Here is a 12,505-nt window from a genome sequence, read left to right as displayed (position 1 = left end):
AGGGATTGGAAGAGAGAGAAAGAGGATAGAGGGATTGGAAGAGAGAGAGAGAGGATAAGGGGACTGGAAAAGAGAGAGAAAGAATAGAAGGATTGGAAGAGAGAGAGAAAGAGAGAGAGAGCGAGAGAGAGAGAGAGAGAGAGAGAGAGAGAGAGAGAGAGAGAGAGAGAGAGAGAGACGATAAGGGGATAGAGGCATTGGAAGAGAGAGACAGAGAGAGCGCATAGGGGGCTTGAAGAGAGAAAGAGAGCTTTAGCCCGAGGCAGAATGGTTAGGAAAGAAGAGGTGGAGATTGAAGGATAGTCATAGTGTCTTTCACCCCTCACCAGAGAATGTTCTGAAAAGTATTTTTTACTTCAGGCTCACATTGTGACTTGAATAAGTGGGGCAAGAGAGAAGAGGAATGGGAAAAAGAGAGAGTAAAGTAGTGTGAAGGATAGAGGGAGTAAGAGAGAGAGAGAAAAGGAGAAAGACACGAGAGTGACAACGTGAAAGTGAGGGAAGGAGAGCTGCTGTCATAGCATCTTGTTTAGACTGACATTACAGCCTGTTGCTGTGTTACATTTAGACAGACAGCAGATGCTGGGGGGTCTGTCTGCTCTCTCTCTCTGTCTGCTCTCTCTCTGTCTGCTCTCTCTCTGTCTGCTCTCTCTGTCTGCTCTCTCTCTGTCTGCTCTCTCTCTGTCTGCTCTCTCTCTGTCTGCTCTCTCTGTCTGCTCTCTCTCTCTGTCTGCTCTCTCTCTGTCTGCTCTCTCTCTGTCTGCTCTCTCTCTCTGTCTGCTCTCTCTCTGTCTGCTCTCTCTCTGTCTGCTCTCTCTGTCTGCTCTCTCTCTGTCTGCTCTCTCTCTCTGTCTGCTCTCTCTCTGTCTGCTCTCTGTCTGCTCTCTCTCTGTCTGCTCTCTCTCTCTGTCTGCTCTCTCTCTCTGTCTGCTCTCTCTCTGTCTGCTCTCTCTGTCTGCTCTCTCTCTGTCTGCTCTCTATCTCTCTGTCTGCTCTCTCTCTCTCTGTTTGCTCTCTCTCTCTCTGTCTGCTCTCTCTCTGTCTGCTCTCTCTGTCTGCTCTCTCTCTCTCTGTCTGCTCTCTCTCTGTCTGCTGTCTCTCTGCTCTCACTCTCCGCTCTCTCTCTCTCTGTCTGCTCTCTCTCTGCTTTCTTTCTTTGTCTCTGCTTTCTCTCTCTCTGCTTTCTTTCTTTGTCTCTCTCTCTTTGCTGTCTTTCTCTCTCTCTCTCTCTCTCTCTCTCTCTCTCTCTCTCTCTCTCTCTCTCTCTCTCTCTCTCTCTCTCTCTCTCTCTTTCTTTCTTTGTCTCTCTCTGTCTGCTCTCTCTGCTTTCTTTCTGTCTTTCTCCTCATTTTTTCTCTCTCTCTGCTCTCTTTCTCTCAATCGGTCTGCTTCTCTCTGTCCACTCTCTCCCTCTCTCTCATTTGATCCCTCCCTCCCTCTGTCTTTCTGCTTTTTGTCTGCTCTCTCTCTCTCTTTCGCTCATTTGATCATTCTAACTGTGTAACTGTGACTAGCTGGCCTGGGGGGTGTGGACATTTGGCTGTCTGCATCTGTCTGTCAGGCGGCAGAGGGGGAGAGGGGAGGGGAGGAGGGAAGAGACGACTGGGAGGGAGGAGGGGAGGAGGAGTGAGAGGAGAGGAGAGGGAGGGAGGGAGGCAGGGAGGGAGGGAGGCAGGGAGGGAACAGTCAGGAGGCAGAGCTGGGGTCATAAAACCTTCTCCACACTGCAGACCAGCTGAGCTCCAGTGTAGGACAGCGCCTAGGTCAACTTCTCACTGCATTCCAAGAGAGAGGGAGGGAGAATGAGAGAGAGAGGGGGAGGGAGAAGGAGGGAGGGAGAGTGAGAGAGAGAGAGAGAGAAAGAGAGAGAGAGAGAGAGAGAGAGAGAGAGAGAGAGAGAGGGAAAGCAATCTTCGAGGAAAAAGATTGAAAGAAGGGGTTGGACTAGAGAGAGACGGATAGCGTGTGCGGTTGTGCGAACGAGACGGAGGGAGAGAAGAGAGTGTGTGGCTGAGAGATTGGGAGAAGGTGTGAAGGAGGGACGTAAAGCCATAGAGGAGGAGAGAGAGGAGGGAAGACGAGAGAGAGAGAGAGAGAGAGAGAGAGAGAGAGAGGGGGGGGGGGAGTATAGAGACAGACAGAGTGGGAGGAGGGAGTTCTGGGTCCTTGGTCAGCAGCAGATTGAGGGTGTAGACCTGGGGAGCAATGGGCCTTCAGCATGGAGACTGAAATTGACTTCTATAAGCACTTCACTTGGCTAAAAAAGGTCAGTGTTTGTTTTTTTGTTTGTTTATTTGTTTGTTTGTGTGTGTGTGTGGACTTCCCCGAGCTTTGTGGTGCATTGTTTCCACTGATGTGTTACCGTGGATACTTGTTCTGTTTTTTTGGACTGGAAAACGAGTTAATGTTTGTCTACACAGTATGCGTGTGTGCTTGTGTGTGGGTGAGTGATTGAGTGTGTGAGGGTGTGTATGTGGGTGTCTAGCTCCTATGAGAAGCTTGTGTGCTCAGGAGGTTGTTACTGTAATCCCATGTGGAGTTGTTGTCTTGTACTCTAATAGTCTTCCTGCAGCAGGGCATTAGGTGGAGGGCATCTCACCTCTGGAAAGTGATGTTCTAGTTGTTGAGTTAGTCTGTTAGTTGGGTTATACTGTGTTGAAGGAGACTGCATGTTGAGTTATACTGTCAGTTACTGTAACTGTGCTGAACAGCGTATGTGTTGAATTAGGCCAAGTGTTGAGTTGGTGTTGGAGTTTCTTGTTATTGGGCTTTGAGTATGCGTGTTTGTTGTTGGGAACGTATCAGATAAGGGGCTGTATCTTCACCAACAGCTGATTGCTGTTTACCAAACAGAGTTAGAGCCAAACAACTATGTCCTTTCAGCTCCTCTCTTCTCCCCTCCTTTCCCCTCCCCTCCTCTCCCCTCCCCTCCCCTCTTCCCCTCCTTTCCCCTCCCCTCTTCTCCTCTCCCCTCCCCTCCCCTCTTCCCCTCCTTTCCCCTCCCCTCTTCTCCTCTCCCCTCCCCTCCCCTCTTCCCCTCCTTTCCCCTCCCCTCTTCTCCTCTCCCCTCCCCTCCCCTCTTCCCCTCCTTTCCCCTCCCCTCTTCTCTTCTCCTCTCCCCTCCCCTCCCCTCCCCTCTTCCCCTCCTTTCCCCTCCCCTCCCCTCTTCTCCCCTCCCCTCCCCTCCCCTCCCCTCTTCCCCTCCTTTCCCCTCCCCTCTTCTCTTCTCCTCTCCTCTCCCCTCCTCTCCTCTCCTCTCCTCTCCTTTCCCCTCCCCTCCCCTCCCCTCCCCTCCCCTCCCCTCTTCCCCTCCTTTCCCCTCCCCTCTTCTCCTCTCCTCTCCCCTCCTCTCCCCTCCCCTCCCCTCCCCTCCCCTCCCCTCTTCCCCTCCTTTCCCCTCCCCTCTTCTCTTCTCCTCTCCTCTGCTCTCCTCTCCCCTCCTCTTCTCTCAGTATTAGTAATGTGTATTAGGAGCTGGTGTGAGTGCAGCGTGTAATTCTTGTTCATACTGGGCTGGGTTGTCTCTGATCCGACACTGTTGTTCCATCCTCTCCTCTCTGCATGATGTCAGGGTGTGTGTGTACGTGTCTCTGTGCGTGTGTGTGTCTCTGTGTGTGTGCGTGTCTGTGATTGTGTGTGTGTGTGTGTGTGTGCGTGTGTGTGTGACACAAAGGAACCTTGATCTCTTATTGGCTTCACACTGTTGCTATGTCTTTGTGTTTACGAGTTGCTGCTCAAATTCAAACAAACACGCACACTTACACGCACACACACACACACACACGCATGCACATACACACACACAGACATACTTGTTGTTGTGGAAACGTGAGGCATTTACTTCTGAGAGAGCACATTTTCCTGTAACCACATCAGTTATTGGATTTGAATTGGAGTCTGGGGTGTAACTCACTACAAGGTGGGTTTTGTTTTCCCAGAGCTAGACGACATTTTCCAAATCAAATTCTGCAGTCCAACATGTTTTTGTGGTCGCCGTGTCAACAGACATGTTGAGGAGATGATAAGCGTGTGCTGCACATGCCTGGTCATGGATGCTGCGATGTGTGAGGTGGCGTGGAGGAACGTTGATCACATGATCTGTGTCGTTTGAGGTGGAACCGGTTCCTCTTCCATGCTCCGGTATCCTGTAGAAACAGGAAGGCCTCTTGTAGTCTTACTTGAACTCGGGGAACAGCGGCTGTTTTCAGGTCATTAAAGTAGGTGGTTCTCCCTGGCTTGTACTGTATATGTTGTCATGCATTCATGGACTGTGTAATCATACAGTTAGAGTTTCCGGCCCGCTCCTCAACTCTGCCCTCCTCTTCCATCCTCTCCTCTCTTCCTCCGCTCGCTTCTCGTCTTCTCCTCTCTCCCTCCGCTCCTATCCTCCCCTTTCATCTCCTCTGTTCATCTTTCCCCTCCTCTTCTATCCACTTCTCATCTCTTCTCCTCTCTTCCTCTCGTCTCCTCTCCTATACTTTCGGAGGGTTCAGAGGGTTCTCTGCCTGGAGTTAGAAGGGGGATTTCCTATGTGGGTTGTTCAGGCAGACACTTACACACAACAGGGTTCCTCAGCAAGCCAAACGAAAGGGCTTTATTGTGTGTTGGAGTGCATGGGTCTGGGTTGCATGTAATGAGTTCTGTCACAGATACAAACTGTCTCCCATGACACTTCCCTGAACGCCGCAGGGAGTTGTAGTCATGACACTTCCTGAATGTGACAGGAAGTTGTACTCGTGCCCTCTGACCTTTTGGAACTTTCTGATCTCAACAGGGAACTCTCCGGGCCTCAGCCTGTAGTAACGAATGGGGTTCCCACTACATACTATGACAGGCTTTAATGGACACTGTTGTCAATGTTCACCTGCTCTCTTGCTGTTACTTTCAGAACACATCCTGGTGACGATTTATTTTCATCTCATGGGTCCTCATTCATAGTCCTTTATCTCATCCTCTCTATCACTCTCCTTCCCCACCCCCACCCCCCTCTCTCTCTCTGTCTGTCTCTCTCTTTCTCTCTCTCTCTCTCTCCCTTCTCCCTCCCTCTTCCCTCCCTCCCTCCCCCCAGTGTGGCGTGCTTGAGCCTGTGTGTTTACGGTGCCTCGTGGGTAACAGTCCTGAGCACCCAGACTGTCCTGCGTGGTGAGGGTAAACATCCTCGTACCTCTGCCCTCCCTGGAGCCCCCTGGCTGGGTCTGGAGCCTGGAGGCACACCAGACCAGCTCCACATGGGCTCCACAGGGAGGGGACTACACTGTCAAAATAAGAATTGGAAATTTAAATGTTAATATATCAAAACATTTTTTTTTGCTATTGTAGGCTACTTTTTTTTCTTCTTCTCATTTTGGACTCAATGTTAGGTTAAAGACTGTGCTGACAAGCTATCACTTCACACCTCGCTCTAACACCCAGCCATATCTGGCACTGGGCCATGGGCACGGCTCAACCCAGTCTGTGGGTGGTCAGCCCGGGGAAGAGGCCCCTGAGCCTGGCCAGACGGCCACTCCTAAAAAGGCTAGAAACAAAACAGTTGGGTGACAGTGACGCCTCGCCGAATACCCGGCGCTCTTTGATGACCTCAGAGGAACAGCTTTTTCACAGCTGTTGGCATGTGTGTGTCTGTGTGTGTGCCCCCCCCACCCCACCCCCCGATAGAGTTCTGGCAGGGTGTTCCTGCCTTCGGTGAAAGTCACACATTCCAGTCAGGATCCTCAAATCATTTCACTGCTGAGAGAAAGAGGAGTGGGGGGGGGGGGGGGGGACAGAGAGAGACAAGAAAAAAAAGAGAATATAACTAATGTTGCAAAACCATCACATGGTTTCCCAGCTTAGATATAGAGAGCAAGACAGACAAATAGAGAAGGATGCTCCACCAGAAGTCAGTGTGTCCAATCGTCCAGACGGCGTTCTGCAGCTCTACGCCTCAGATCTCTGGACACAACGAGCTCCAGGGAGGCACCACATGGAGATCACATGAGCAGCGCTCGCACAACCACCACCACCACTCCTACTCCGTCAGCTGACCGAGAAGAGGAACGACCTCCGACCTCCCCGGAAAGTTCTAGTCAGACGCAGAGGCTCGATGCGTGACAGGAGGGTTACGGAGAATTAGAGTCCCTGTCCCTCTTTACCCTTTTTGTTTTTCTCTTCTTCATGTCTTATCCCTTCGTCTCTCTTTAACTGCGTTCTCTTTTCCTTTCTTCTCTTCTCTCCTCGTCTGTCCTCTCCTCTCCTTTTCTCAACTAAGATCCAACCTTCAAAGTTCATGAACATGTAGCAAGGCAGAAATGTCTGTGTGACAGCTAAACTATGTACAGATTACTAGAACAGATTGAGCTATATTACTACTAATACAGACCGGGCTACACTTTGGCATGGTCAAATGGGGGCATTGCTGATGAATCATTGATTGATTTTAGCATTCCACTGCTGTTACCACACACGCACAAACACACACACACACATTCCTCCAGGGCATTGCTTGACCCCTTTTGTCGGTGTGTGTTACTGCAGGTTAACCTGCGGTCGCCAGGCAACAATGAGACCTATCAGGAACGATTGGTTCGTCTAGAGGGGGACAAGGAGTCTCTGGTACTTCAGGTAAGATCTGCTCTGTGTGTGTTTGAGTGTGTGTGAGTGTGTGTGTGCGTGTGTTTGTGTGTGTATGCTCATGCGTATGAGGCCATATAAGGCAAAAGAGGAGAATGATAAGGTGACTGGAGATAGAATGATGGACTAGGAGGGTGAACGGTTGATAAAAGCGTCCTGAAAGATGTGAAGAATAGGATGTGTGGTAGAACGGTTGGTTCTGTCACCCCCCCCAACCCACCCAGCCCTGTGTGTGACTGTGTGCAAGCAAACGTGTGTGTGTTTACTGTCAACACCAAGGCTGTGTAGCCTGTCAGCAAGTTCTGCCGCTACTCGTACACCTGAGGAACATACAGCTCTATCTCTCACTACTCGTACACCTGAGGAACATACAGCTCTATCTCTCACTACTCGTACGCCTGAGGAACATACAGCTCTATCTCTCACTACTCGTACACCTGAGGAACATACAGCTCTATCTCTCACTACTCGTACGCCTGAGGAACATACAGCTCTATCTCTCACTACTCGTACACCTGAGGAACATACAGCTCTATCTCTCACTACTCGTACGCCTGAGGAACATACAGCTCTATCTCTCACTACTCGTACGCCTGAGGAACATACAGCTCTATCTCTCACTACTCGTACACCTGAGGAACATACAGCTCTATCTCTCACTACTCGTACGCCTGAGGAACATACAGCTCTATCTCTCACTACTCGTACACCTGAGGAACATACAGCTCTATCTCTCACTACTCGTACGCCTGAGGAACATACAGCTCTATCTCTCACTACTCGTACGCCTGAGGAACATACAGCTCTATCTCTCACTACTCGTACGCCTGAGGAACATACAGCTCTATCTCTCACTACTCGTACGCCTGAGGAACATACCGCACTATCTCTCACTACTCGTACACCTGAGGAACATACAGCTCTATCTCTCACTACTCGTACACCTGAGGAACATACAGCTCTATCTCTCACTACTCGTACGCCTGAGGAACATACAGCTCTATCTCTCACTACTCGTACGCCTGAGGAACATACAGCTCTATCTCTCACTACTCGTACGCCTGAGGAACATACAGCTCTATCTCTCACTACTCGTACGCCTGAGGAACATACCGCTCTATCTCTCACTACTCGTACACCTGAGGAACATACAGCTCTATCTCTCACTACTCGTACGCCTGAGGAACATACAGCTCTATCTCTCACTACTCGTACGCCTGAGGAACAGGCTTCTGATCCAGGTGTCATGTTTGTCCTCTCTCCTCCCTCAACACAGACAGCTAGCCCTCTCTGCCCTGTCACAGCTTGTCTTATCCAAACATGCAATCAAGCTGTATAGTAGCCAAGTCTATCCCCCCCCCTCTCTCTCTCTGTCTCTCGCTCTCTCTCTGTCTCTCTCTGGCTGTCTCTCTCTGGCTGTCTGTCTCTCCTCTTTCTCTCAATTTCTCTCCATCTCTTTCTCTCACTTTCTCTGTCTTTCTCATTCTCTTTGTCATTTTCTTTATCTCTCTCTCACTTACTCTCTCTCACTTACTCTCTCTCTCTTACTCTCTCTTTCTCTCTCTCACACGCTTTTTCTCTCTGTCTTTTGATCTATCTCTCTGATCTCTCTTTCTGTCTCTCGGTTTTGCTTAGTCTCTATCACACACACACACACACAGTGCATTCTTCTGCCCCTCCTTGTGATAGGCAGGCCCTTGTTCGCTGATAGCACGATTGGCTGTTGACACTTCCCCCCAAGGTGCCTTGCTCTCTCTCTCTCTCTCTCCTACCTGTTCTCAGTCAGCGTGTGCTGGAGTTAGAGCTGCTCCTATATTTATACACCCCACCTCACACTGCTCTGTCAACACGTCCCAGGTATGTAGCTCTCCCTGGTACAATGTTGCTCTTCTTGGTGGAGGTGGTTCGTCCTTGTTGTATTTGACGCTGGGCTGTTGACATTCGAGCTGTACTTGAGCGGATCTGGGAAGTGAAACTGCTGACCTGGCGCGGAGCGTTGTTGGGAGAGAGCTTAGCTTAGCTACGGAGCAGAGGAATGAGGTTCAGGCATGTGTGTGTGTTGGTGGGTGTATGTGAGAGAGAGTTTGTGTGTGTGAGGGTTCACCTGTTAATGTGTTGGTGCGTGAAAGCATTATCAGTAGAAAGGGAGTGTTTGCTAGTGAGTGTCAGTTGGCCTGTTAAGCTGTGTGAGTTTGTGTGTGTGTGACGGTGTGTAAATGTGAGTTGTCAGAGGAATTAACACACCTAGTCCAGGGGGAGTGTTGACTGTCTTGAGTAGTTTGCTGATGAGCGTAATAATGACTGACAAAATGTGTGTGTGACCAGTGTGTATGTGGGTGTGTGAGAGAGAGAGAGAGAGAGAGAGAGAGAGAGAGACCAGTGTGTGTGTGTGTGTGTGTGTGAGAGGGAGTGAGAAAGACCAGTGTGTGTGTGTGTGTGTGTGTGTGTGTGTGTGTGTGTGTGTGTGTGTGTGTGTGAGAGAGGGAGTGAGAGAGACCAGTGTGTGTGTGTGTGTGTGTGTGTGTGTGTGTGTGTGTGTGTGTGTGTGTGTGTGTGAGAGGGAGTGAGAGAGACCAGTGTGTGTGTGTGTGTGAGAGAGAGAGATACCAGTGTTTGTGTGTGTGAGAGAGAGAGACCAGCATGTGTGTGTGAGAGAGGGATTGAGACCAGCGTGTGTGTGTGAGAGGGAGAGAGACCAGCGTGCGTGTGAGAGACCCTGTGTGACCTCTGTGTGGTGTTGTCTCTCAGGTGAGCGTGCTGACAGACCAGGTGGAGGCTCAGGGAGAGAAGATCAGAGACCTGGAGACGTCTCTGGAGGAGCATCACCACAAGCTGCTCTCTACTGAGGAGATGCTGCAACAGGTTCGACCACGCCAGACGCAATCCCATAATACTGTCACCATGACTACACCACCCGCCATCCTATAATACTGTCACCGCGACCACACTACCCCATCCACCGTACCATCCTTTTGTCACCATAACCACACTACCCCATACTATTGTTGTCATGACTACACTCCCCATCTACAATACCATAATGCAGTTACAATGGCAATACTATGCCATCCACCACAGTATAATATTACTGTCATGGCAACAGTACACCACACCACCATACCATAATACTATCTGTGGCTGCCATGCTACAGTATCACAGCACTGCATGCTTAAACAGCTAAGTGCTATGCTGTGGTCTACAGGTTGACCTCAACCTGTTTTAGACAGGAATCCTGTTCGAACTGGAACTGTGGATTCCAGTTTTTGTCTGAAAAAGTGAGTGCTGTTAGATTCAAGTGCAAGTTCTGTTCTACTGGTGAGATAGATTCCAGGTTACATTTGAGTCAGCTGTTGATGAATATCAAGGGTGTGCCATCATTTACTGTAAAACAAGACAGTTTTAGTGTCCTATTCCTGTGACTCATATACAGAGATTACACAATGTCATCAGCCTTCAACAGCAGAAAGAGAGAGAGAGAGAGAGAGAGAGAGAGAGAGAGAGGGGGGGGGAGTGTGGGGAGGGTAAGATAGAGGGAGAAAGGGTAGGGGAAGAGAGAGGGAGATAGGGGGGACGGCAAGTCTACCTGACAAAGTTCCCTCTCCTACTGCACTTTTTAACACTTAGTGAGAATAAGGAGGATGAAGAGAGGAGAAGGAGTGCTAATGAGAAAATACACAGAATGAATGAGTGGTCCTACTACCCCAGTCACATGGTCCTACTACCACAGTCACATGGTCCTAGTACCCCAGTCACATGGTCCTACTACCACAGTCACATGGTCCTACTACCACAGTCACATGGTCCTAGTACCCCAGTCACATGGTCCTACTACCACAGTCACATGGTCCTAGTACCCCAGTCACATGGTCCTACTACCACAGTCACATGGTCCTACTACCACAGTCACATGGTCCTAGTACCCCAGTCACATGGTCCTACTACCACAGTCACATGGTCCTACTACCACAGTCACATGGTCCTAGTACCCCAGTCACATGGTCCTACTACCACAGTCACATGGTCCTACTACCCCAGTCACATGGTTCTACTACCCCAGTTACATGGTCCTACTACTCCAGTCACATGGTTCTACTACCCCAGTCACATGGTCCTACTACCCCAGTCACATGGTTCTACTACCCCAGTTACATGGTCCTACTACCCCAGTCACATGGTCCTACTACCCCAGTCACAGTGACCTTGTGACTACCTCAGTCACAAGGTCACTCTCTCTCAACACAGCATGTCTCCATGTCTAGGCTCTGGTGTTTTTCCGATCTACACACCAGCACACTGTAAACCTGCTGTAATTATAACCCAGTCTGTCTGGGCATAGAACAGCACACATATAGAAACAGAACACAAATAGAACGCAGCCAAACATTCCTTACCCAGCATAGGGCATACTGCTGTAGTGGGAGATGCTGTTAGGAAGTGAGACTGCACTGTGTCACAATGTGTGTGTGTGTGTGTGTATGTGTGTGTGTGTGAATGGACTGTAAAGCTCTTACAATGCTGTGAACGTCGAAGTTGAAGGAGAGGCAGCTGAGACTGTGTGTGTGTGTGTGTCTGTGTATGAGTGCCTACGTTCTGGACCATAGAACAACCCAATTACATGAATGAAATCACACTCTCTATCAAGGTTCTCAACCAGTCCTCAGTCCCAGTCCTGGATTCCTGCCTCGGCCACATTCTCAGTCCTTCAAATGTCAAGAGGTTCCAAAAACACAATCCTGTGGTTGAGGTTCATCCACTTCATCATCCTTAAATGTCACACTACTTTTGTTGATATAAAACACCGGATGAGACTGGAGGACTTCTCTCTCTGGCCCCAGCCTCTTGTCACACCGAGGAGCTTAGAGAACCCCCATCTGAAGACCCTTTCTGGGCCCCTGACAGAGGGAGGCCCCTATATGGGCCCCTAACACAGGGAAGACACAGGTAAACCCTTGCTCTAGGCCCCTAATACATGAGAAGACTTTCTCACAACGCCACAGTGCTCATGTGTCACCCTTGGGTTGTTACGTTTTCAATCCGCAAACAGCTGACAGAAACGGCATCGGATAGATGTGTGTGTGGGTGCATGCGTGTGTTGGTGTGCGTGCTCTTGTATGTGCGTGTGCGTCCGTGTGTGTGTGTGCGCGCGTGTCAATAACCCAGAGCCTATTCGACTGAGCTCTATTGACGGGCTGTTGTCTATGTGTGAACAGTGTGGAGCCTGTCTATTCTACATGGAATCTGGTCAGGCTGACTCGGCGATTAGAGAGAACTGTGTCAGTGTTTGCTTCTCCTCACCCCTCACAGCCTGCCATGGAGGAGATAGCTGCTTGAGCTGGGCCGCAGGGGAGAAAAGAAACAGTTACTGTAACAGGTATACGGGTATAACAGGGGGAACAGGGAGTCAGGTGGCTGAGCGGTTAGAGACTCGGGCTAGTAATCAGAAGGTCGCTGGTTCGATTCCCGGCCGTGTCAAATGACGTTGTGTCCTTGGGCAAGGCACTTCACCCTACTTACCTCGGGGGGAACGTCCCTATACTTACTGTAAGTCGCTCTGGATAAATGACGTCTGCTAAATGACTAAATGTAACAGTAACAGAGAGGGAATACTAGCAGCGTCACGTAGCCACGTGAGAGAGGTCCTCTTCTACTCACACAAATATACATACACAAACTCACACACACGTAAACATACGTAAATACACCCATACACTCTCACACACACATACACACACAGACCCACATTCAAACATCCACGCACAATCCCATTTGCACGCACACGCGTGCATTATTAGTAGCCATTCGGGCGTGAAACAGTTTGTGTCAGCGCTGTGGGCCACACGTTAGAATCACTGCTAATTAGGAGTGTCCTTCCGCGCTGTGTCACCACAGTAACTG

The 12,505-nt window shown here is 49.9% G+C and overlaps 1 protein-coding gene across 14 annotated transcripts in view; it reads left to right on the top strand.

The window, feature by feature from the left end:
- The window catches only part of ppfibp2b (PPFIA binding protein 2b), a 60,382-nt gene that overhangs the window by 20,412 nt on the left and 27,465 nt on the right, over positions 1-12,505 (top strand). For 11 of the 14 annotated variants that reach the window (XM_062461791.1, XM_062461784.1, XM_062461793.1 and 8 more), the window contains exons 4-5: positions 6,514-6,600; positions 9,358-9,471. In XM_062461791.1, the coding sequence (XP_062317775.1) occupies positions 6,514-6,600; positions 9,358-9,471 (201 nt within the window). Of the gene's footprint in view, positions 1-2,102; positions 2,267-6,513; positions 6,601-9,357; positions 9,472-12,505 lie in introns of those variants that run through there. The other 3 variants (XM_062461792.1, XM_062461797.1, XM_062461798.1) reach the window with 3 other exon arrangements.

The sequence above is a fragment of the Osmerus eperlanus genome, chromosome 5 (genome assembly GCF_963692335.1).
Source record: "Osmerus eperlanus chromosome 5, fOsmEpe2.1, whole genome shotgun sequence".
Lineage (NCBI taxonomy): Eukaryota > Metazoa > Chordata > Actinopteri > Osmeriformes > Osmeridae > Osmerus > Osmerus eperlanus.
Note: the sequence above shows the minus strand (reverse complement) of the source record. Positions and strands in the feature narration are given on the sequence as shown.